Here is a 24938-nt window from a genome sequence, read left to right as displayed (position 1 = left end):
CTTCATTGTCCATTTCAAAATTTTCCTTGTTAATATTAATGTTTTAGGAAAAACAGCTAAGAGTAACTGCGCATTTATTATCTCAGTGTGCATCATACCATTTGGTCCTTTGAGGCTACAACAAGTAAAAAACAAACATAAAACCCTTAAATTAAAATGAAAAGACTTTGCCCTGACAATTTATTGAATTATTATCCATAAACTTTTTCTTGAAAATTTATTTTCTTTAATTTCATTTGTTTCCTGTTACATGATTTATATTTAAATTTACATTTGTTTATCCAGAGACTATGTCCAAATTTTATGACCTCTTGTCTGTTACCCTGGAGTTTGGTGAAGAAATCTGTACTTAATTGAAAAAAGAAATCCCTCAAACTGACATATTGTCAGTTAGCTAACTATGTATTTCTTAGGCCCATGTCATGTATCATTGCTTATTTTACTAAAGATTGTTTAGACTGAGAAAATACTATTTAATAAGGGATGACATCCATTAAGTATAAACACTGAATTATTTTTCATAATGTAACAGATTGACAATTTAGAACTCCTTTACTCCTTTTACTATAAGTTATTGAAGCCAAACACCTTCCTACCTTTGCTGTTCATTTATGATGGTGTAAAATTTTAACATTAGGATCTACATACAGAACAATGCAGAATAATATAAAAATATTAGAACAATGAAAAATAGAATAAAGTGGAATTATTATTTAGCTACAGGGTCTTGCTCTGTCACCCTGGAGTGCAGTGACATGATTACTTCCTGCCTCATCAATCCTCCCTATGTTAACCAGGCTGGTCTTAAACTCTTGGCAGCAAGTGATCCTCCTTCCTTGGCCTCCCAAAGTGCAGGAATTACAGGCATGAGCTATCCTAGTCCTGAAATTACTATCTTCTTCCTTAAAAAAACCCCCACAAAACCAAAACCGCTTTTTTTTTTCATATTTACATTTTAATTTTATAGGCTGCAATTGGCTGTTTGTATCATCTAGAAAGTCATGTGTTGAAATCCAAAACCCCAATATGATACATTAGGAAGCGGGCCTTTGGGAGGTAATCTGGTTATAAGGGTAATGCCCTCATGAACAGGATTAGTGTCCTTTTAAAAAGACACATAAGAGTTTGCTTTTTTTCTCTGCTCTTGCTATGTGAGGATGTAGCAAGAAGATCACCATCTGCAAACCAGGAAGTGGGCCCTAACCAGATACCATATCTGCTCACACATTGATCTTGCACTTCCTAGTCTCCAGACTGAAAAAGAAATGTTTGTTGTCTATGACACTCACTCTACGGTAATTTGTTGTAGCAGCCCAAAGTGACTAAGACAGATTCTTACAAATTGAGGTTTATTTTAAAAACGATTCTGTCGCAATGAGTTCAACACTTTTATTTCATTTCCTTACAGTGATTTTAGAAGAGATTACAAAGGTATTAATATACTTGAAGAATCGGACTCTTTTAAACAGTGACATTATTAAAAAGGGCTTATTTTCATCAGAAAGAGATGATTGGCGAGTTTTCTTCATAACCAGGTTCACTGCGGACAGAAAGGGGCTGCCTTACTTCCCACCACTGAAATCCTGAAATCACAAGCTCCAGCCTCCATCAATGATGACAGGGTTACCAGTTACATAAGCAGACTGCAGTGATAAACACAAGGAGACAGAACAATTAACAGTTTTCAAATTTTCCTATGACTAGGATAACTACACAATTTACTCTTGTCCTAACAGGAAACCTCACTTAAACACTTAATTCAGGGAAATCCAAATTAAAGTTTGGTTGATTCAGAACTGTGGAGTTCTGCGATCTGGAACTAAGTGGCTTCTGGCTGGTGCCTAAGCATATGCCACTGTGAGGTATTTGGTCTCAGAATCCCAAATTTAAGGAATGGTGATATATAGCCATTTCCCAAATTAGGAAATAGGCTAAATGCACATTTTCATTTTAAAACTCAGAACTATTCAAAACTAGCTAAATTTTATGCCACTAATAAACTTTTGAACATGTGTGTCAGTCATAAAATGGTCATATTAATGACTACTTTTTTTAAAAAAAGACAGCATATATTTAGTTGGTCAATATAAGTAGATAATTCCAGGAGCTGAAGCATACTAAATGTGTTTTAAAATTTTACATGAATAATAATAACTATAATCTATTAAGCTATACAAATATTCTGTATTAGTTTCAGACATCCAAATCTTTATAAAACTAAAGGATTTAAAAAATAATTACTGGTTTATTCCCATAAATTATTCATTTTCTAAAAATTAAGGCTTTAGTGATCTTTTTGGTAGAAGTTTAAAAATCTTTTAACTTAACATGGATAATAAAGACTCAATCAGTTCTAAATTCATCTAAAGCCTGAAACAATGGAAGAGGAAGTAAGGACAATCATAATAAATAGAAATTTTAAGAGTTCAATATATAAAAGCTGGTAATATACAGTAGGTGAACTAGGGAGTTATTAGGCACTTTACCAAAGAAATGCCTCCAGCTCCCCCAAGTTATTTTAAAAGGTAAGCTCTGTTATACATATAAACTCCTCTGGACACCTCTAAAAAGCCAAAGGTACTTTTGTGGCACATTTTAAGCCAGAACTCTTCCAAATATTTTGTAACCTAAGCTCTGGCTAACTAAGCTAATCAGCAGTAATTTAGCTTATCAGCAGTACCCAAATCAAATGAGCTTTTCTGAAGATATGGATTCAGAGAAATCACAAAGGCTCATGTACTTCTCCATTAAACATTTGTCTATTAATTTCTCCAGCTATTAACAATTGTTGTTAATAGTTGGGAGAAGTTCTGAGAAGAAACTGTGCTGTCACAGAAACATTTCAACCCCTGTATCTGTCACATTCACCAACAACCTGGTGTGCACCAAGTTACTGGGAAGAGAAGCTATCAGTTGTTCCCTCCTCACTCCCAACTAGTCCCCTTTCCTTCCCCCTTCTCACACATTACAGCTCCTTGTTTATATAGTATCCAAAGACACAAAACAGAGGAGGATGCTCTTTTGCTCTATACCTTATAAACATCGTTTTTGCTTTCATCTTAAGCCATTTAAAAGTATACAATAGCCATTAGCCATTAGCCATTAAGAAAGAAACTGTTAAACAGATGCAAAATGGAAGAGGTTAAATTTCCATACACGATGATGAACAAGTAATAATTTTAAAAAATTTTGTTTTATTTATTTTGAGACAGAGTCTCGCTCTGTCACCCAGGCTGGAGTGCAATGGCATGATCTCAGCTCACTACAACCTCCGCCTCCCACGGTCAAGTGATTCTCTTGCTTCAGCCTCAAGAGTAGCTGGGATTACAGGCACCTGCCACCACACCTGGTTATTTTGTATTTTTAGTAGAGATAGGGTTTCGCCATGTTGGCCAGACTGGTCGCAAACTCCTGACCTCAGGTGGTCTGCCTGCCTCGACCTCCCAAAGTGCTGGGATTCAAAGCATGAGCCACCACGCCCAGCCACAGGTAAGAATTAATAGAGAAAAGAGAGCCAGTAGAATTCTCCCAAACAAGTCACAAGTAAAACTAAAACACCACGCACCAATTCTGTGTCCACTGAACACAAATCTGCTTAATCCTCTCCTCATTTCACTTAAAGCTCTTATAATCCTAGAGGTTCATTTGTTTGATTTACATTTAATCAGGGTTTCCCCAATTATAATTTTTGAAAGGAACTGTCTCTTAGAAAATTGAGCACTTTCATTTTTTTTAGTCCTCCCTTTTGTTTGCTTCAAGATGTTATGATAAAGCTGGATAAGAAAGAGTTAGTGGCTCAGGTCAAAGTGGTCTTTCTTTGAGCAAATTAAATGAGAATTTATCCCTATCTTATAAATGTAGCATCTTAGCATACATATGCTATAAACTCTCTAAAATGATATTATGTTGATGAGCAAATTGTTGCCAAATGTGACTGAGGATAATGAACTCCTTGGAAAAAATAGGGCTTACTTCGTCAGAAGCCAAATACACGCAGAGCATGGCTATTTCTTCTGCCGTTGCAAATCTTCCCATCTTCTGTCTCTTCAGGAAATCATTCCGTGCCTGTGACCAGAGACCATACCAGACATCAGTCCCGTGAGCAGCTGCATGTGCTCACCTGCATCTTCTCCAAAGAGTCAAAGGCAAGAGAATCCACTGGTTTGCTGCCTTGATGAATAATCAACTAGGTTTATGGTGAGTCTTTTGCCAAAGTTACTCAAATTATTTGTGTTATACCAAAACCCACAGATACTGTGACGGATCAGAAAGCTAACATTAAAGATGAGGGCATTTTTTTTTTTTTAATGTTTGAAGGTTATGGTAAAGTATACATAACATAAAATTTACTATCTTAACCATTTTGAGTGTACAGTTCACTGGCATTAAGTACATTCACACTGTTGTGCCACGATCACCACTGTTTATCTCCAGACTCTTATTTTATTTTTATTAATTTTTTTTTGAGACGGAGTTTCGCTCTTTTTACCCAGGTTGGAGTGCAATGGCACGATCTCGGCTCACTGCAACCTCCGCCTCCTGGGTTCAGGCAGTTCTCCTGCCTCAGCCTCCTGAGTACCTGGGATTACAGGCACGCGCCACTGCGCCTGGCTAATTTTTTGTACTTTTAGTAGAGATGGGGTTTCACCATGTTGACCAAGATAGTCTCGATCTCTTGACCTCGTGATCCACCCGCCTCGGTCTCCCAAAGTGCTGGGATTACAGATGTGAGCCACCGCGCCCTGCCTAATTTTTTTTTTTTTTCCTTAGAAACAGAGTCTTGCTTTGTTATCCAGTCTGGAGTGCAGTGCTGTGAACATAGCTTGCTGTTGTACCTCAAACTCCTGGGCTCACGCACCCCAGCCTCAGCTTCCCAAGCAGAGCTCTTTTCACCTTAAAAAACAGAACCTCTCTGCTCACTAAGCATTAACTACTCATTTCCTTCCTTCCAAGCCCCTGGTGACCACCATTTCACTTTCTGTCTCTATGAATTTGTCTGCTATAGGTATGGAAGAGGGCATTTATTAACCAAAGGTTTAAATACATTTTAAATGCTAGATATACCTCTTCAGGATTTTCTCTTTCTTGTATTCTTTCTTGTAGAGATGGGGTATCAACCGTTCCTAAATCAAAGGGGGATATTCAGCTTGGTTACTCGCTTAAACTGAAAAAGAAATCAATAACTAAAAACTTCCATTCCATATGATAAAACAGTCAGTGAGATTCTTCTCCTTGACTTAAAATGGCAACTTCACATCTGCCTGCCTGAGGCCTTTTATTTAATAGACTTATAACTTCTTCAATAACATTTCTTTGATTTTAAAAACAGACTATGATTCTTTGTAGGGACTCGGGTGAATCACCCAGCATTCTCAAGGACATATATTTCAGTCACATTGCATTTATATAATAATGCTTTATGGATTTAAAATATTTTCATATGTATATTATCTCAGCTCATTCTCACAGTAACCCTTAGATTTAGATAAAATCATACAAGCACTTTGCCAGCTTAAGGATCCAGTTTGACTCAATGATCTCAAAACCATTCACTGCTGTCAAGTTCACTGTGGGATCTTTGGGACAATCCCACGGCTGCCATAGTCCTTGGTAATTTACGTGGCACTGAATTTTTCTCATCACCTTGCCTATTTTCATTGTTTCAAATTCCTACTTTTAACCACCGTTTCAAGTTTTTAATCAAAACTATAATTTAATATAATTTAAAGTTATTTTACTTTAAAAAAGAAAAAGAGCACTAAAAATTTAAAATTCCACTTAGTTTTTGGTCTCCTAGAGCAAGTTCCCCAGACGTTTTTATTAACTCATATAAACTGTACATTTTCCTTAGAGGCCTTTTTTTCAGACTAATCAGTACTCTGGCAAAGGATGTGATCCTTCTGAGGTTGCAACAAATGGTTTTACAGTTACACTTCATCCTTAGATCACGTTCCTGAGAGTGCCATGGGTTTGATCTTTGCTCAGAAAACGTTTCTTAATTTTAGCATCATTTGCTGTTTTTTCTGGTGAGCTCGAAATCAGAAAGCTTAACTCCTTTTCTGGAACCCCCTATTTATGTTACCTGTCTCTTGTCACATTTTACTATAAGCAGGCCGCGCTTTCAAGACTCTGGGTAGAAATCGCCTTAGTTACATCGCCCAGTTCATTAGTAACATCTTCTACCTTCCTTCACACTACAGGCAACAGTGTTGATATATTTTCTGAAACTGTATCACAAAGATCCCCCCTTTTATCTAATTTTCAATAATATTTTCCTCACTTCCCTCAGTGGCCTCCTTAAAGTCCACAGTTTTACGACCAGTGTGCACCTCAAGCTTTCACTAACAATCTCCTCAAAATCCTTACAGCTTTAACTGCTTTCTCCCTCTGAGGTAAATGAACATCATGTCTTCATTTGACTGGTACTAATGGCTATTAAATAAAAACTATAGAGCAAGCGCACGCCTTTAGAGGATTCCACAGACATACTATGCCACAAGTCTGGCTGGAGATTTCTGACTGTACAACCATCAGCACCATCCCAGACATACTCAGTCCTCCTCAAGTTTTCTTCTGTGATTGGTTTACTGAGTCACAGCTAGTTCCTTGTTCCAAAGAGTTTGATAACATATTTTCCAATCTTCTGTTAAGTCCAGACGCTAACACAACCACATTTTCCAAATCATTTTACCATTCTTTCCACTGGGTAAATGGCACCAAGAATAGCTAGACTCAAGTATCACCAGGGTGTACCTCAAACCCATTGAAATGATCTCTCATGTATTCTTCTTTTTCTTTGTGTTATCTGTGTTTACATTTCTGTACCAAGAAAAATAAAACAGAACATCTCAATCACTGAAATTTTGTAGCTTGGGAGATGTTTAGTTTTCCCTCTTTGAGTCTGTGGGTTTCAAATGAAGATTCAATCAAAATCTCCTGTGAGACTTTCTAAACAACACAAAATTCTTTCCATGAACTCCTTCCCTAAATTGTGGCATGCCCTTCAGGTGTGAAAGGTCCCCAGGTTGTATTGAAATGTTTCCCTTTCACACTCCCTGCCTCATATCTATAGTACACAACTGAGGGAAATCTTGATCTTGCATATGCAATAGTTAATTTCTTTTTAAAGAACATTAATAATCCTTATTAGATACCCTATGTTCATTTTAAATTGGTAGAACCAGGTAAAAGTGGCTATCAATTTAATAAACACATCTACAGTTATTGAGAAAATGAGACATAGCCACATTTCTTAAGATAAGAAAGTTCTGTTTTTCTTCTTTCCCTTGTATGAGGGATCGGCACACCTTTCTTGGTAAAGAGGTAGTAGCAAATATTTATGGCTTTGAGAGTCATTTTCTTTGTTGCAACTATTATACTAAACTCTGCCATTGTAGTATGAAAACAGCAATAGGCAATACATAGGCAAATTGGCTGTGGAAGTGTTTCAATAAAACTTTGCTTACAAAACAGGTGGTGACCCAGATGTGGCCCATAGGCTGTGGTTTGCTGGCCCTCTTTTTATAGCATAAAGGAAGGTTAATGCCTCCTTTTTATTTATAGCATAAAGGAAGGTTAATGCCTCCTTTTTATTTATAGGCCACCCCAGTGGTTCAAGTGATTTTAGTGGATCCTTGTGTTTTGGGAGGCTCCTCTTACTTTTTCCTCTGTCCTGTGAGCATGATCTGTTTTCTTTTCTTTCTTTTTTGAGACGACATCTCACTCTGTTGTCAGGCTGGAGTGCACTGGCACGATTTCGGCTCACTGCAACCTCTGACTCCCTGGTTCAAGCAATTCCCCTGCTTCAGCCTCCCGAGTAGCTGAGACTACAGGCATGCGCCACCATGTCAATACCAGGCAATTCTAGTATTTTTAGTAGAGACGCGGTTTCATGTTGGCCAGAATGGTCTCGATCTCTTGACCTAGTGATCCACCTGTCTCGGCCTCCCAAAGTGCTGGGATTGCAGGCATGAGCCACCACACCCGGCCGAGCATGGTCTATTTTCATCTTTCTCTTGATATCTTTACCCTGCAAAGGTCAACTCTGCTCTGCTTCCCAATAGCAAGTCTGGCCAACTATGTCTCTTAGCTACTTGATTCTGAATTGTCCAACACATGAGTAGCATTTAAGCCTTTTGCAGCTGTGGCTCGTTCCCAATGACTTAGGATCTCCTTCTCAACTTACACCTGTACTGTTATCTTAATAAGCCCAGCCCCCAACTCCCTTTTTTTGAACTTTTCCTCAGAATACAATATAACATATAGTAAACAAACTTTTGTAGATATCTTTCATGGTGGCAAACACAGTATCAGAAATGCCAAGATCCCAGCCCTGCAGTGCCTTACTCACCTGGGCACACACAGTTGCACCTGATGCCCTGCTGGATGAAGTCTGCAGCCACAGACTTTGTGAGGCCGATCACGGCTGCCTTGGTTGTGCCATACACACATCTGTTCACAACTCCTGAGGGTGGAGGAAAGGTTCAACAATTGAAAAAATAAAAAATATATTTTCCTTTAGAAAGGTAACACAAATAAGTTTTCCCATTAGCCATTTTCATGCTTTCTCCCACATTCCTCCTTTTTAAAATGATTGGTATCAGATTTTTTCCTTTAATACAGTCAGTTTCTGGATCTAGGGAAATAATATCAGTATAGGGACAACTTAATTGAGACTTAATTGAAATACTGAACTTATTTAACATTGAGACCGGTTTTAGTTTCTCATCATCAGTTGTTATAACTCTTAGGCAGATTCCAAAAGAAAATAAGGATTAAGAACAAAGCGAAATAATTAAAGAGGAGGCCTAGGCACGTCTTTACACTCCTCTCTTGTGTATGCTTAATACATGTATCCTGGCAAAGAGAAGAAATGTTATCTCAGCAGTAACTATTTCATTTTAAACTCACAGATCCAAATCTCCCAGATCATGACATAATCCACATTTTGCACTGCTGTCCTTGTCCTTCAACTTGACTTCCCACTGATGGCTCAGATCAACTGTCTATGTGAAGCATTCCACAAACTCACAGCAGTTATTTCCATTCCACAAACTCACAGCAGTTATTTCCCTGTATTGTGACAGCGCTTTGTTCAAACCTCTGTCATATATCATCACACTGGGAAAGATGATGTTTGCTGCCTTGCTCCTGTTTTTGGACTGTGAATTCTTTTGGGGGCAGAGCACATACTGGTGCTCAATATACCATTTTAAATTAATTAAATGTTAAATGATTCCTTCTCCCAGTCTGAATTCGTTTCCAAATCTATTAGAAATAATAAAAAAAAGGCAAAAAAAAAAAAAAAACCCACATTTTAATCTAATTTTACCACTGGCTCACATCTATCATAACTAGATGTTATGCCAGTGGTAAAATTAGATTAATGGTTATGGAACTTAATACCAATTTTGAAAAAAGCAGTTTTGAAATTATTTCGATAATTTGAAATTATGATCTCTGCTATGACCTGTTCCCAAATGCATCACTCTTAATGATGTGCATATAGGAGCTCACAAGCCTCAGAAGGAGACAGACTCACCTTTAATGCTGGAAGCCACAGAAGACATGTTGATGATATTGCCAGATTTCTGAGCAAGCATCTGCCAAAACAAAACAGATATGTAAAAAAAAATCCACTTTGTGGGCTAAAGTACTGCCTTTTAAAAAGATTGGCATTTTCTTAGAGTTTGAAGAACAAATTTAATTACTGTATTAGCTAGTCACATTAAGCACTATTAAGGAGTCTTAACAGTGAACTCAAAACACCTCATTAACTATTGCTGGGAAATGATGACATGTGATCACACTCACTGGCATTTCCCAGGGGGATTACCACCTTCCCATGGTACAAGAATGTCAGCAAGGCTACAAATAAATGCTGAGTTAAATGAAATGTGAATAAATGTTCATTGTTACTGTGTGTTACTGATGTTGGGAAACTTACTCCATTCAACACATATTTTTGAGTACCTACTGAGGCCAGGTATTTTTCTAGGTCCAGGAGATTCAATGATAATCAACATAGTCACTGCCTACAGGAGGCAACCAGTCTGGTTAGAGTGACTGACATAACCCACATCCAGCGACAGCAAAGACCTCCGCAGAGATCTAACAGCAGGATAAGGGCAGGAAGGGCGCAATTCAGGCTGGGCAATACTCAGAGGGGACCTCCTGAGGAGGAAGGACAAGGGCTGATTTTGAACACTAGAGTATTAGTCAGAAAAATAAAATAAAAGGATGTTTTGAGGAGTGGGTACACAGGCATAAAGGTTTCGTCAGGAACTGGGAGGAGGAGCTGGGTCTGGCTGGAATGCAGGGCCTGGAAGTAATGAGGCTGCAGAGGTCAACAAGGACTGAATTTAGAACCTGAGTTTTACCCTGAAGGCAATACAGTGACTTTGTGTCCTTTGTAGGGACATGGATGAACCTGGAAACCATCATTCTCAGCAAACTTACACAAGAACAGAAAATCAAACACATGTTCTCCCGCATGTTCTCAGTCATAGGCGGGTGTTGAACAATGAGAATACATGGACACAGGGAGGGGAGCATCACACACTGGGGTCTGTTGGGGGGGAAATAGGGGAGGGACAGTGGGGAGTGGGAAGTTGGGGAGAGAGAACATGGGGAGAAATGCCAGATATAGGTGATGGAGAGGAAGGCAGCACATCACACTGCCATGTGTGTACCTATGCAACAATCTGACATGTTCTTCACATATACCCCAAAACCTAAAATGCAATTTAAAAAAAAGCAGAGGAGGAGTGGCAGTACAGACTTGGGATGGCAAAGATTACTCTGGTGCCCAGAGACCACTGGAAGCTGATTCAGGAAAAGAGTGCTAGAAGTGGAGCTGCAGAAATGTCTATGAGTAGCTGAGGAAGAGAGGGCGGAGGCAGGATGGGCAGGACCTGGTAGATGGTTGCTGCAGGGAGGGTGGGTCTCACCAGTTTAGGGCAGTGTTTCTTACGAACATGTTCTTCAGAATTCCCCCACTAAAATGTGAATTTATTAATATGAGGGTCTTTGGCTGTTTTGTCCTCCTAGACCGTATACACAGTAGACAGTCAATAAATGTGGATGAATCAGAATCTCCCGAAGTGCTAGTTTAAAACACAGATTGCTGGGCCCTGTCCCAGACCTAAATAAATATAATAAACAAAACTTATGAATTTAAAAATGTTTTCAAACTTTTCTAATTATTACATGTATGTGGAAGTCTCAATGGCAGTGTCAAGGATCTAGAGAAAAAAATGACTTCTGTTGGGATGAATTTCTTTAGCAGCTTTTAGAAAAAGAGGTGTAGGAAAGGGGAGAGTGAATGATTGAATGGATCTAGGACTGGTGTGGCCAAGATGGTCTGATTCCTTAGGATATTCTGATTTTGCTTTGAGATTTAGCTACTAATTGCCTCTAAAAGAATCTAAAATAATCCCAAGGCACTGTGCTGAATGGACTAGGTGGATACAGGGAGAGGCTGACTGTAACCCAACCAAGTTAAGGAAGACAGCAGGTGAAAAAATAATGTTTAACTCAGTTGTGTGTTTTACATAATAAAGAGGACCATAATGAAATGGGGTTCTCATAAAAAGGATCAGGAATGTTGGTCAAGTGTAATGGTGTTGAAAAGTAAGCCTTAAAATTGTTCTTTCTTATCTAACTTACCAAATAGCATACCCCATGTAAAATACATACAGAATACATATACCCCAATTTAATACATAAAGATGGGTTATTAAGTAGGTTCAATCTCTAGTCTTCTAGAGAAATGCCTATAATCTCAGGCAAAAGCTTAGAATAAAGACATCTAAGAGATGTTAGGGCTGCCCCTAACACTTGCACTATCCATTCAGCCAAGTTCAACGAGGCCCTCTGCTCTTCTAGAGCCCAAGTCTGTGCCTGTTCCCATGCTGCCTTCCCAGTCCAGGTCAGAAGCTGTCCTCATGGTGTCAGGCTCTCCCTGGCTTCTCAGGCAATTGCTCTCTCTGGCAGGCATGACTATAAAGTGAAGTGCCTGGTACATAGTACTGCTCTCTAGGATTGATCTCCCAGAAGCTTAAAAAACCACTCAAGAGTTCCTCAAGCTGTATCTAGTTAGTCTTAGTCTGACCCAGCCCTTCTGTCTCCATTTGCCAGAGCTTAACCCCTAACACTGGTGGAACTGACCATTAGGTCTCCAGTGGTCCAGCTTGACTAACAACCTTGATTCATTTATTCGTTTGACAAACGTTTGCTGAGCACCTCTATATGCTGCAGACTCTTCTAAGATACAGCAAGGAGTGGGGCGGGAAGCAAGCAAACAAACCAACTCAAATAACAAAGATATCCCCAAATCTTTGCCCTAAAGGATCTTCTCTTCTGGTGGAGGCTGGATTCTGCATTTACCTCCTCTTAAAGTATTTTCAACTTGTCCTCTGCCTTTTGATTGATCTTCCAGTCTTGGAATGCTTTTCTGTGTATCTAACAAAAATTTCCTATGAGTGTTCCTATGTTCTGACCAGCTGACCTTCCAGATCTGCCTAGACTCCAAATCCTGGCTTCCCCTGGAAAGTTCTAGCCTGGGATATGTGCATCATAGTTAATGATACAGAGGCTCCTAGATAATTATGGCTGGAAGTGATTATATAATCTATCATCCTCATTTTTTAGGTAAAAGAAATATGTACTGGGAGGGTGCAAGTGCCATCTCTATGACACATGGCTAATTAGAGGCAGGGCTCAGACTGTACCTAAGGACTTTTGATGATAGAGTCCCAGACCAGGATTCACTTTTGTCAGGGTCACTTTAAACAAGTGGCACTGGAACCTTCTAATACCATATCCCTGACATTAACAATTCTTGAGATTTTTTTTTTAAACAAATCTGTGATTTTGCCTCATATGGATCATTGTTAAGATGTTGTAAATCACAAGCAAACTCAATAGTTTGCAAGTTAATGCTTGTATATTTTAAAAATTAACAAAAGTTTACGTTTCAGCACCACTGTACCCCATACCTACTTCCTTTACTAAAATTTGTAAAGCACTTTAGAGCCTGGTTTTGCAAATGAGTCACATGCATGTGCAACAGTCTTACCCACTATGACCTAAGCTTTCCTCCTATACCATAGTCTCTGCTCTATCGCTATAACCTAGGCAGAGGATTCGTCTTCAAAAATACATTCGTGTTCCAAATAATATAGATTCTCATAAACTCCAAAGAGGCTAAAAAAGCAACTTACATTTAACATGTTATAAAAATTTGCTAGTTCAACAGTCTATGGACCCACCCAAAGATCCCTTCTAGGCACTAAACAGGTAGATTTTTTAAAAGTTCCTTCATTACTAAGTTTACTAATTTCTCTAATTATCCTGTTAATGTTCATCTGGATCCTTCTTGACATTAAGTTGATATTCAGAGCAGAGTATCAGCCCTGCTGTACCATTAACAAAGCTCTTCTCCTGCCCTGATGTGGACAGGACATCAAATCCAGTTGGGATGGAAGGGAAAAGTGGTTCTTCTGCATTTCACTAAGTTGAATTTACAACCTTGAGTTGAGCTGGCTCTGTACTCAGTCAACCCCTTTCATTGTCTCAGCCTGCGCTGTCTGCTACTATTGGTTTATAAGCTCATTTGAAGTCAGGGATGTATGTTTCTCATATTTATATTCCCCTAGCACACCTTATATAGTGATTTATACCAAGAGGTACTTAATGCTTATTTATAAAATAAAATTTAAAACACTGATGCATTGTGTGAAGGCTTGAGAATTCAAGGGAAGCTGGCGCAGGAGGAACGCTCTCTTGAGCACACACTGTCCCTCACCTGCCCATTACCACTGTGGTTCAGATCAAAACAAGAGCTGAAGGGAGAAGCTTCAGGGTAGAGAAAAGCAATGGGGTACATCCATCTTGACAGTGTGAGCCTAGATGGAAATTCATGAAGGGGCTCAACTTCTAGGCTTCAGATCTTGGTTCTAATCACATGCTAGTTGTGTGACCTTGAGCAAGTTGCCTAAACTCAGTTTCATCTTGTGAACAATGGATGAGCTAACAGTACCTCTTAGGATCATTCTAGTCCTGTGTGCCTCCCTGCTGGTACCTCTGCCTGGAATCCTCTCCCATGACACCTGAATGATCGGCTCTCTCACTTCTTTTGGACTGCTATGACAATTTCACCTTTGCAGTGGAGTCCAGAGGAACCTCATTGATATCCTACCTTCTTTCTCTTCATTATACTTAACAACCACTCCACATATTCTATGTCTATTTGATTACTAATTGTCCCATCACACCCCCAATAATGGTACCTGCCTTATAGAAGGCACTTTATTTAGTTCACTCATGTGTCCTCTGTGCCTAGAATGGAGCCTAGCATGTGGAGAGTGCTTGATAAATATTCCTTGAGTAGATGAGCTGGAAGGTTAAATAGGTTAATTTATGTGAAATGCCTTGATATATATGTTCCATGCATGTTAATCATTATGTTAGTTATTATCACTCTTCAGCACATGTGGGGATCTTTTCTGTGTGCCCAGTATGGATACCTAATGTGGTGCTTAGCCTGGTGGTGGTGGTGGGGATCTTACTTTAGGAAGGAATGCCTTGATCATCAGGTACATGCTGCGCACATTGAGATTCATCGAGAAGTCCCAGTCTTTCTCCTCACAATCCAGGACAGTTCCATGATGGACAAAACTAGAAGCGTGATTAAACAATGGGGGAATCATTGCCATTAAAATTTTTCTGTTCCATTTGCTGATTACTTCTGTTGTCACTTCATGACTTAGACCACTGTCTCTTTCCTTATCAAGATTTTAAACAATTCAAACATATTATTGCTTAGTATATCATATTAGTAAGAATCCCAACAACTTAAGCTAGAAATGCCATCTGAAAACAAGATCCTTCTTCTTTTCCAAATAAGGATATGGTCACCAACCATATGAAGCTTTATACTAAATGTGTTGGAAACATCAATGCTATTAAAAACAAACAACAAATAAAGGAGAACAGGGCTGGGCAAGGTAGCACACACCTGCAGTCTCAGTTACCTTGAAGGCTGAGGCAGGAGGATTACTTGAGCCCAGGAGTTCTAGGGTGCAGTGAGCTATGATCATGCCACTGCACTCCAGCCTGGGGGACAGAGGCAAACCCTGTCTCAAAAAAAAAAAAAAAAAAAAAAAAAGAGAGAGAGAGAGAGAGAGAAAACATCTGCCCTATTTGCCTATTTAATTCCTATGATTCCTATTTCAAGAGCAACAGTGCCCTCAGGTGGCACAGATTTAGAATTCTCAAGGGAAATCAAAATTGCAAGGAAAACAAATGTCTCAACATCTCAGCAGCAAAGTGATATTGGTAGTGTCCTAACGTTAACAGACTGAGAGATGTTCGCTTGTTGTCTGAGCGACATTAAGGCAAAACAAAACAAACTGTTAAAGTAGCCTTCACTCCTTTTCAAGTTATACTTTCCGAGGGAAGCTTCCTAAACACTGAGACTTTTATTGATTTGGTCCTCTGGACCCAAATTATGTAGTTAATTATAAAATATTGTTGGCTGTGACTTCCATGTACCACAGTTCTGCCAGTTCAATCAGAATGTCGGTTTCATGACAGCAGGAACCACAGGGTATATTTCTACATCCCCTACATGGCTGAAAATTTAATAGATGCTCAAAAACTAACTTTGCTAATGATTGGTTTCATGTTTCTGAGTATATTCTTATATGAGGATGGACAGACTATTTATAAAATAGATCACCAGAAATTATTGCTTTAATTTAACTTCCATACATTGTAACACAAACTACAGCTTTGTATCAGTACCAGCTGTCTTGAGCAGACTTCATTTGCCCCAAATCATGTCAAACTCTAAGGCTGTCTTACCTGCTGAATCTTATGTATCATGAAAATGCTGTGTAAAATCTACCCATATTTCCCAAGGAATATGTCATGGTTTACAACAAATGATTTTTGCCATATTTTCAAAATTATTTGAATGAAAGTCATAGAAAAGTTTCTGTAAGGAAAATGAAATTAAAAAGTTATGAATTACCCAGCAACATTAAAGAGAACATCAAGTCTCTCAATTTCATTTGCAAACTGATCAATTTGTTTCTTCTTTGTGACATCGAGGACACGAGTTTGAATACCTGAAAAATAAAACAAAAGGCACTATTCCTAAAAGTGTTTAGCCTTGAAGGTTTAGCTCTTTTGAAGTGTGAACTGTGAAGACTGCAATATCTATCCAGTTAGGCTTCATAGATTGCTGACCTTCTTACTAGGGTCTTAAGAATCTTCAGAATCTCATTAGTAAACATAAGGTCCCATCTTGACTCCTCCAGTAACCCATCCATCCCTCTTCCTTCCTCTCTGTACATTTTCCATATTGAATAGTAAGGGTCCTTTCTGAGTAATGGCTTTATAGTGAAGTATGACTGATGAACATTAGATGTTTCTCAGTAAGCCAGCAGTAATAACTAAAACTGGGTTCATTTGAGCCCATCCTTCCCCTGCCAGAGAATGGGTTGATGGTTCCTTACAGTAATGCTTATTTTTTTCTGAGTGAGGGGTGGGGAAGAGCAGAGATTGTGAAATAAAAGATTGTTTCTATTTGTGAGCTTCCCCTTTATGTCATTTCCATTATTTGTTTTCTGTTAGTCAAAGGTATCCAGTCAAATACATGTATTTCTGGAGTAAAATGCAAGGAGAAGCAATGATGGGGGTCAGAAGAATGGATGACACACTTGAAGGCTAGACATGAGAGATTTGGCATTGCAGGAAATTGAGAGATACACACAGTACTAGTTGCTAAGAAACTCTAAACAGTGTCTAACAAAAGTCATGATTATAAATATATACACATTATTTATAATGTGCATAATATATATAATTTATAACAATGTATTAATATGCACATGTATATTATATATGTATAATATGTATATGCATAATATATTATAATGTTAATATATAGTTTACACATATATATTTGCATATAATATATAAACATGTGTTATGTATAATACACATAATATACTATGATTTATAATATATACTATAAATAATATGTATATGGTTTATTTTATTTTGGGGGAATATAGAAAGAAAAGATGAATAAAGAAAGGGAAGACGGAAAGCCAGGTAAGGTGGCTCATGCCTGTAATCCCAGTACTTTGGGAGGCTGAGGCATGCAGATCACCTGAGATTGGGAGTTTGAGACCAGCCTGACCAACATGGAGAAACCCCATCTCTACTAAAAATACCAAAATTAGCCGGGTGTGGTGGTGCATGCCTGTAATCCCAACAACTCGGGAGGCTGAGGCAGAAGAATCGTTTGAGCCCAGGAGGCAGAGGTTGCGGTGAGCCAAGATTGCGCCACTGCACTCCAGCCTCGGCTACAAGAGTGAACCTCTGTCTCAATTAAAAAAAAAAAAAAAAAGGGAAGACTGAAATTTTATTTCAAAAATACTTCCTTATCTTTGTGCTTTCCCAGTGCAGCCTCTTTACTTTGACTTGTTGGAATTATAATTCAACATATTCCAATTCAATTAACTAATTCAAGGAACTATTTTCTGTTTAATTATGTAACCTGTTCTATTTTGCTGGAGGGGTTAACTTTCAAATAGGTTCTCTGTTCTGATTTCTTTGGGCAAACCATAATTAAAATCGTTTGATGTTGGAGTTTGGTTCAGTGGGGTGAAGAAGTGGTGGTGCACACCTAATAATCTGGGTATCTCTTAGGGTTTCTTATGATGATGTGTGATTTTAGGGCTGAGCTGTGTCCAGTATGGTAGCTACCAGCCACATATGGCTGTCAAGCTCTTGAAAAACAGCTAGTCTGAAATGAAATGTGCTGCAAGTGTAAAATACACATGGATTTTAAAGATTTAGTATGAAAATATTGAGATGTTGGTCAAAGGGTACACTCTTGTAGTTATAAGACTTAATGTACAGCACAGTGACTATAGTTAGTAATAATGCATACTTGAAATTTGCTAAGAGAGTAGATCCTAGGTAGTCTTAGCACACAGACACAGAGGTAACTAAATGAGGTAATAGATATGTTAATTAACTTGACTGTGCTAATCATTTCACAGGGTATTTCACAACATATATGAAAATATCATGTTGAACATGTTGAATATATGCAATTTTTATTTTTCAATTATATCTCAAAGAATAGAAAATTAAGAGAAAAGCTGCAAAGAAGAGAAAATTAGTGATTTAAGTTTGTAGGAAACTTCTAATCATTTAAATAAAATATTTAGTAAGAAAAAAGTAAAATATTCCATTAATTTTCTTATCTTGAGTACATGTTGAGATAATATTTTAGATATACTGGATTAAATAAAATATACTATTAAATTAATTTTCACTTGTTTCTTTTTAATGTGGATACTAGAAACTTTAAAATTACACATGTGGCTCACATCATGTTACTATTGGACAGGGCTATCCTGGAGGAGGAGAGCACAGAAGTGAAAAGTTATCAAAACTAATAACTAGTAAATTTTGACATGTAAGTTTGTAATTAGGAAGGGATTCCTCAATGTGTTGGATAAATAAATAATTTTAAGTATTTGTCTTCAAATTTTTTTATGCATGTAAGTACACACATTTTTGTCTATAGGTTCACAGAATATAGATTTCATCTCAGAGAGTGAGAATCTAAGAAGCAGGCCAGTGGAGCTGCATAGCTAAGCAATTTTCTTTGAACATGTGAGTACCATTGCTTTATAATACCTTGCAGACACTGAATCCCAAATCCAAGCTGCTGAGTTGCTTACCCGGGTACTTTTCCAGTTCCTGAAGTTTGGACTCATTAATGTCTGTGGCTATGACTTTGGCACCTTCTCTTGCAAAAGCCTAGTAGACACAAAGTACAAATAAATCCTTTGTTTACTTGAATAAACTGTGCTGATGAATGGAACATCATGTGGTCTTTTTCTCCTTTATATTATTTTCGTTGTTGTTTTCCCTATAAGATAGCTAGAATTTCAAACTATCTAGTCTTACCCCCCCCATTGTTGTTATTTTATCATTAATTAGAACAATGCGACATACGTTATGTTTGTCATCTCAGTCCCTTTAAGTAATGTCAAACAAAATAACATTTTAAAAAATGACAGCTGTTTTAATACTCTCAAAATACTGCTCTTCTGTAATGAATACCATTCTGTATACCATTTCTGAGTTTGAGTTTCTAAACTCCAAATAATAAGAGAAAAATGGATTATTTCAACATTTTTCCTATTAAGAATATGTTAGTGCTTTCATAAATGTCAAACCATATGCTACCATTATACTTAAGGTGCAGTGTTAACTCAAGTGGTATATACAGTGTAACAGAAATTGATATAAATCAAAAGACAAAGGTAATCTGTCTTATAACTCTATAGTCATATATCTAAATTGATTTAATTTCAGAAAGCTATGTAACCCTGTTGGCCCTCTGTAGAAAATTTATGCTATTATGAAGCAGAGAAAGTGAAGTAGAGAAATTTCTGAGTCAAAATTTATAAGTGATGTCATGTAATAAACATGAAATATTCATTTCTTCATCTGCCTGGGGAATTTTTTTTTTTTATAACTTAAGGCAACAGAAGCACAAAAGTAAAAAACAAAAAAAGCAGAGCAGAAGTAAACAGCTATGGCAACAGTCCACATAATTAAATACATCAATAATTAGTAAGCAAACAACAAAGGTAGCAACTTACTAAGGCAGCTGCTTGGCCAATCCCCTGAGCAGCGGCCGTCAGGATGATGACTTTCCCATCAAGTCGACCCATAACGGAACCTGTGTTTTAATCTAAAGATACGTCTGTTTAATGGGTTATACTGTAGAACATGGTCTTGTGCAGGCAGTAACATCTAGAATGAATAGTTCATTATGCTCCTTTAAGAATAATTTAGTGAGCTCCTTCAGGAACTTAAAGACAGTACCTCTGTGCAAGTAGTTGCATCATCTGAATTCTCCCAGAATGCTTATTTTAATACCTAGTGTTGTATATCAAACACATTTAGCACAACCCACTGAAGTGGTGACTGATGAGAGACAGTGGACTTTCTTGTTTTGTTTTGAGACGGAGTTTTGCTCTTTGCACCCAGGCCCCAGGCTGGAGTATAACGGTGTGATCTCGGCTCACTGCAGCCTCTGCCTCCCGGGTTCAAGCAAGTCTCCTGCCTCGGCCTCCTGAGTAGCTGGGACTACAGGTGCCAGCCACCATGCCCAGCCAATTTCTGTATTTTTAGTAGTGATGGGGTTTCACCATGTTGGCCAGACTCGAACTCCTGACCTCAGGCGATCCACCCACCTGGGCCTTCCAAAGTGCTGGGATTATAGGCATGAGCCACCTCACCCGGTCCAGACACTGGAATTTAGCCTACCCTACCCTTCCTTCAGTACCTGGAGAGGACAGCCTCTGGTGTTGAGAGTACTCACTGCCACCATCATTCTCCCCACCACTCCTGCACACAGTGCTATGGAATTGTTTGTGTCCTTACTACTCAGGGCTGCTTCTTGATTTCTCTTCCATAAACTTTTGTTGAGGTTTGCACTATCAATTGCTTATGGTCTTTCCTTTTCTCTTGAAAAAATTTCCTAGTTGGTCTCAGATATTCATTGAACAAAAAGGATGGAAAGATCAAATCACATCTAATACTCCCATTTTGCAGATGAGGAAACTGCTGAAACATGCCCAATGTCATAGAGCCAGTCAATGGGAAAGCCAGAACTAAACAGACTTCCTGACTCTTTTGATATGGGAACAGTTCAGCCCACAATGCTGCCAATTCTTTTTTAAAGTTTAAGCATACATTATTAATGCATTAACAGGCATAATCAGTAATTTCTAAAAGATTGAGAAAAACTGACACGGGGCAATGTGATGTGCCTGAGATATTTCACCAGTGCTTGGATTGTAGATCACAAGGTGAGAGGAATGGTTAGTGGTGAGGCTGGGGGTGAAGAGTCAAATGACCATCAAACCAGGCTGTCTTCAGGGATTCAGGCTCCTTCTCTTGCTGGGCTCTGTCATTAATGTGTGCCTCTGACCTCATACAAACTCACAAAGTGGCTGCTTTGTCTAAGGCATCATAGCCATGTTTCAGACAAAAAGAAAGGGAGGAGCAAAAGCCAAAAGGCTTTCAGAGAGGCCTCGCCTTTCTATACAAGAAGGAAACCTCAGAAGTTCCCACCTGCAGTTCATTGGCCAGATATATGCTACTTGGCCACTCTAAGCTGCAATGAGGTTGGGAAGTTGAGTATGCTTCTTTAACAATAATTTAGTGAGCTCCTTCAGGACCTTTGAAGAGACTTTTGTTTCCAGCTTTGATAAAGTGGAAAACAAGGAAAAGTGAGTTGGATGGTGTTGATAACCAACTTACAGTACATGCACTATCACTCTGCTCCATTACCTGCCTGAATTTTTACAGGTTGCTAGCCCAGCCTAGAGAGCTTACATTATCTAGTCCTGTCTCTTTGAACCTATCTCAGTTTTCTCTTTAGCCAAACTTTTTTTTTTATACCGAATATACTCTTCCATTTCAAACCTCCACACTTGGTTCAAGTTCCACATGGTGAAGGGCAAGTTACTCCTATAGGCAACAGCCACTGAAGGATTTATGGAAAGGGTGTAACATAATCAGATTCGGATTTTGGAAGGATCACTGTGGAGAACATACCTGGGCAGGAGCAGGGGGTGCATTAGGAGGGTGCTAGGGTTATCTAGAGGGGCATGGGTAAAATAGCAGGGCTGGAGAAAAGAGCAGGGATGGAGAGATTGGTGGATTGGAGAAGTGTTTCAGAGATAAGAGATAGGTAGGGCCTGATCACCAGTGGGACTAATTGCAAAGAAATATGGTTTGCCCAGTGTTCCACAGCTATGAATTCAAACCTAGGCCTTCTTGTTGCAGGTCTAAGGGAAGATCTCATGGCATTGTCTCATGATACTCACAGCCCTGCAGGCCTCTCTAAATCCCCACTGTGGCACCAGAAGCCTGTGCCTCACATACTGAGGCTCTCACCCCAGGAAGTAATGGACAATGAGGCGCAACTGTTGCTGCATCTCTGAGCTTGTTCTGGGGCCTCCTTCTTGGGGCTGTAACAAGCCAATGCCTGAGCATGCATGGTTACTAAGGCAGCCCCATTTCTGGGAGACACAGAGCTCCTCCCCAACGTATGACTGGCTGGAGAAGCTCCTTACTACCGGGCCGAAGCTCTCTTAGACTGCACAGCTGTCTGGGATGCTTCCACTCAACCTGTCTTCCTGTTCTTCCTCCCTCACAGGTAGACTTGCATCGAGGTCTGATGGCTCTCACAGCCTCACCTAGTTCTCTCCTCATTCTCTCTCACACCAGCATCTCCCCTAATAAAGTCCACACACATTTAATTCTATCTTGGAGTCGGCTTCTTGGAGGGGCAGACTAACACAATCATGTAAGAACTGGCTCCGGGGATCACGTTACAACCCACTGACTTCCTCTGAGTTTGTCCACATTCTTTAGGCGATGGGAAAGCTGGGCTTTAACAGTGCCTGACCTATTTTGATACACTGAATTTTTGCTTTATCTTTTTCTTCCACAAAAGATAAACTTTTGCTTTCAACATGGAATGATATACTTTAGAAAGATATACTTTATCTTTACCCTCCTTGGATCCTAAGCATGGTGTACAAAAAGCTATTTTACAACCCTGTCATTAGTGATATTTGGTGTATGGCCCTGTAAAGCCTCCAGTCAAAAGTTTTGCTAGAAATCTTTGACACCCAAAGAAGCACTTCCAGAACAATTGTTGAAGCACAGAGCAGCCTTTCTACGCACTTTGAAAAGCCTCCTCTTAGCTGGCCTTCCTGTCTTTCTGGGACCTGATTTTAGGGTCAAACCTTAACATTTGATAAAGCATAATCTCAAACTAAAACATATTTCTTTGAGAAAATGAGTGCAAAGATGGCCTGAAATAGTAAAACAAGGCAACTCTCAATATATCCAACGTGAAAACCATACACGTTGGCTTTCTTAGTTCAAAAGTTGGAATCAAAATGTTGATTTTTGCTAAGTGGAGACACAAACAGAGCATATTCAGGGACTCATTGTTTTCATGAGCCAGGAAGAAAAATGTTCACTTAGGATACCATAAGAATCCTCTTTTCTTTGGCTACTTTATTAGACATACATACGACAGTTTCAAGCTCATTAAAAACCCATCGTTACACTGATCTAACTGCTCAGGTTTATTTTGAAATAGGCAACGTACAGAACAAAACATCTAACAAACCTCCCCTCTTTCTAAAGTTTCATTTCGAAAGCATTAGGAAATCTTACTTTAAGCAGCGAAGTGACGGTGTTCTCCAGAACCCGGTGGAAGCAACAAACTCGAGACCTTTGTATGGAAGCAAGTCAAGTGCTTAATAATAATGCATGCTGGGATTTGTAGTTACCCTTTCAGAGTTTAGTGGCGCCATCCGAGCTCTTTATGAATGTTTGTGCTGCCATCTAGTGGAGTTCAGGTAGAACTATGAATTCCAAGCAGAAGATGAAAAGTGGAAAAGCACCTTACAGCTTACTTACGATGTGCTGTGCTAGAGTAGACAAGATTGGATGAGCTGGAAACTGCGTGTGAAAGATAGCAGAGCAACAAAATAGAGGGAACCCACGTCACTGGAAATTCTTGAGCCTTTCTGACACTTGACCTGGAATGTTTTAAGGGAGAGAAATAAAAATTCCTTTGTGTTAAAAATACAGTTGTGATTTTTATTTTTTCATGCTCAGTCTATTCTAACACTACTGCACAGTTAGTGGCAGAATGCCAGGAGCCTGACTAAACTGGGGTTGGGGTGGGGAGAATGTGAAACTTGGATGACAGGGTGAGGCTTAAAAGGGAATGTTGAGTAACAGCAAAAAAACCTTGTTTGGGGCCAAAGATTTAAAGAAGCAGAAGATTCTTTTCTGAAGACATGAGGAGTAAGTTGTGTGATAATAGTGTGTGTTTTGTGTGCATGAATGGACATTGTAAATGTTGGATTCTAGGCTCCGACAATCACTGTCAACAGAAGATCAAGCTGCAAACATTTATGTTTTAAAACTTAAATTATAACGCTAGTTAAATGTTTCTAATGACTAGTTTTAATGTTCATGGGTACATTTTACCTAAGTGACCATTTACATTGTATAGAAAAAGATTCATCCTAAGCACAGATTGGATATTAGGAATTAGTTTGGGGAAGAGGTTTTTTGTGGATTCTTTCATACTGCAGAAGAAAAACCATTTGCCTTCTGGGGAATTGAGCTAAATTCTAATCTAGTCTTTAAGACTAGAATGCTAAAAACAAAAACATGAAGGAAATTAAAACCCCTTATTATTAAATTGATTTGTAAAAACATTGTTACTGGAAATTGATTGGACTCGAGGCCTTCTTCCAGAAAATAAGGACTTGATTGTCAGGCTTATGTTAGGTTCTGAACCTTAATGCTGTGTATTTGTACTTATTAAAAATTGTTTCAATGAAAAGTACATTAGCAGTATGAACTTCTGGTCCAGTTGGAAGTTCTTCCATTTGAAAAATGTGATATTTGAATGGAACCGTTTGAATTTCTTTATTTTCTAGCCCCCCCCCGCCCCCGACAGGATAGAATTTAAGCTAGAATTTCCCCTTTGGTTAGAACAAAAAATGAACATGTTATTTGTAAATTGATATTTAGTAACTAGTGATAAACTTGAAATACTAGAGTACATTATAAGCCTGAATCTTAGGTAGTTTTATGAAAACGAATCTTTTAGCTATCTTTTGAACCTGTATTCACATTGGTTTTCAAGATATTTTAAGCTATATTATTTCCTCTTTTCAGAGCTGCTGCTTATTTTGGGGCTACTTTTTTTTTTAATTACGTAATTCACAAGAGGCTGCATTTTTTTTTTTTTCTGTATAAGGCTTATAACTATGGCTGGTTGTTTTGCT

The 24938-nt window shown here is 38.6% G+C and overlaps 1 protein-coding gene and 2 long non-coding RNA genes across 4 annotated transcripts in view; 2 read left to right on the top strand and 1 right to left on the bottom strand.

The window, feature by feature from the left end:
* Positions 1-24938, top strand: part of LOC144576518 (uncharacterized) — an 803862-nt gene that overhangs the window by 151803 nt on the left and 627121 nt on the right. The gene's annotated exons all lie outside the window — the stretch shown is intronic.
* The window catches only part of LOC118152236 (uncharacterized), a 97908-nt gene that overhangs the window by 1553 nt on the left and 71417 nt on the right, over positions 1-24938 (top strand). Inside the window, exons 2-3 of the long non-coding RNA XR_004740758.3 lie at positions 4051-4197; positions 18614-18702. This is a non-coding gene — a long non-coding RNA (uncharacterized LOC118152236). The remainder of the gene's footprint in view (positions 1-4050; positions 4198-18613; positions 18703-24938) is intronic.
* Positions 1376-23357, bottom strand: BDH2 (3-hydroxybutyrate dehydrogenase 2). Of its 2 annotated transcripts, none has more exons than XM_078366758.1 (10): positions 23305-23357; positions 19701-19804; positions 18771-18849; positions 16037-16133; positions 14571-14679; positions 9542-9602; positions 8351-8464; positions 5065-5123; positions 3973-4065; positions 1376-1643 (listed from the first exon to the last, which is right to left on the bottom strand). In XM_078366758.1, exons 2-10 carry the CDS (start codon positions 19770-19772, stop codon positions 1590-1592), a joined length of 738 nt encoding a protein of 245 aa, XP_078222884.1. In that variant the 5' UTR covers positions 19773-19804; positions 23305-23357; the 3' UTR covers positions 1376-1589. The 2 variants fall into 2 exon arrangements, with proteins under 2 accessions (XP_078222884.1, XP_002745574.1); XM_002745528.7 differs by having other exon boundaries at positions 19701-19792.

The sequence above is a fragment of the Callithrix jacchus genome, chromosome 3 (genome assembly GCF_049354715.1).
Source record: "Callithrix jacchus isolate 240 chromosome 3, calJac240_pri, whole genome shotgun sequence".
Lineage (NCBI taxonomy): Eukaryota > Metazoa > Chordata > Mammalia > Primates > Cebidae > Callithrix > Callithrix jacchus.
The sequence above is the reverse complement of the archived record's forward strand: the minus strand, read 5'-3'. Positions and strand labels throughout refer to the sequence as shown.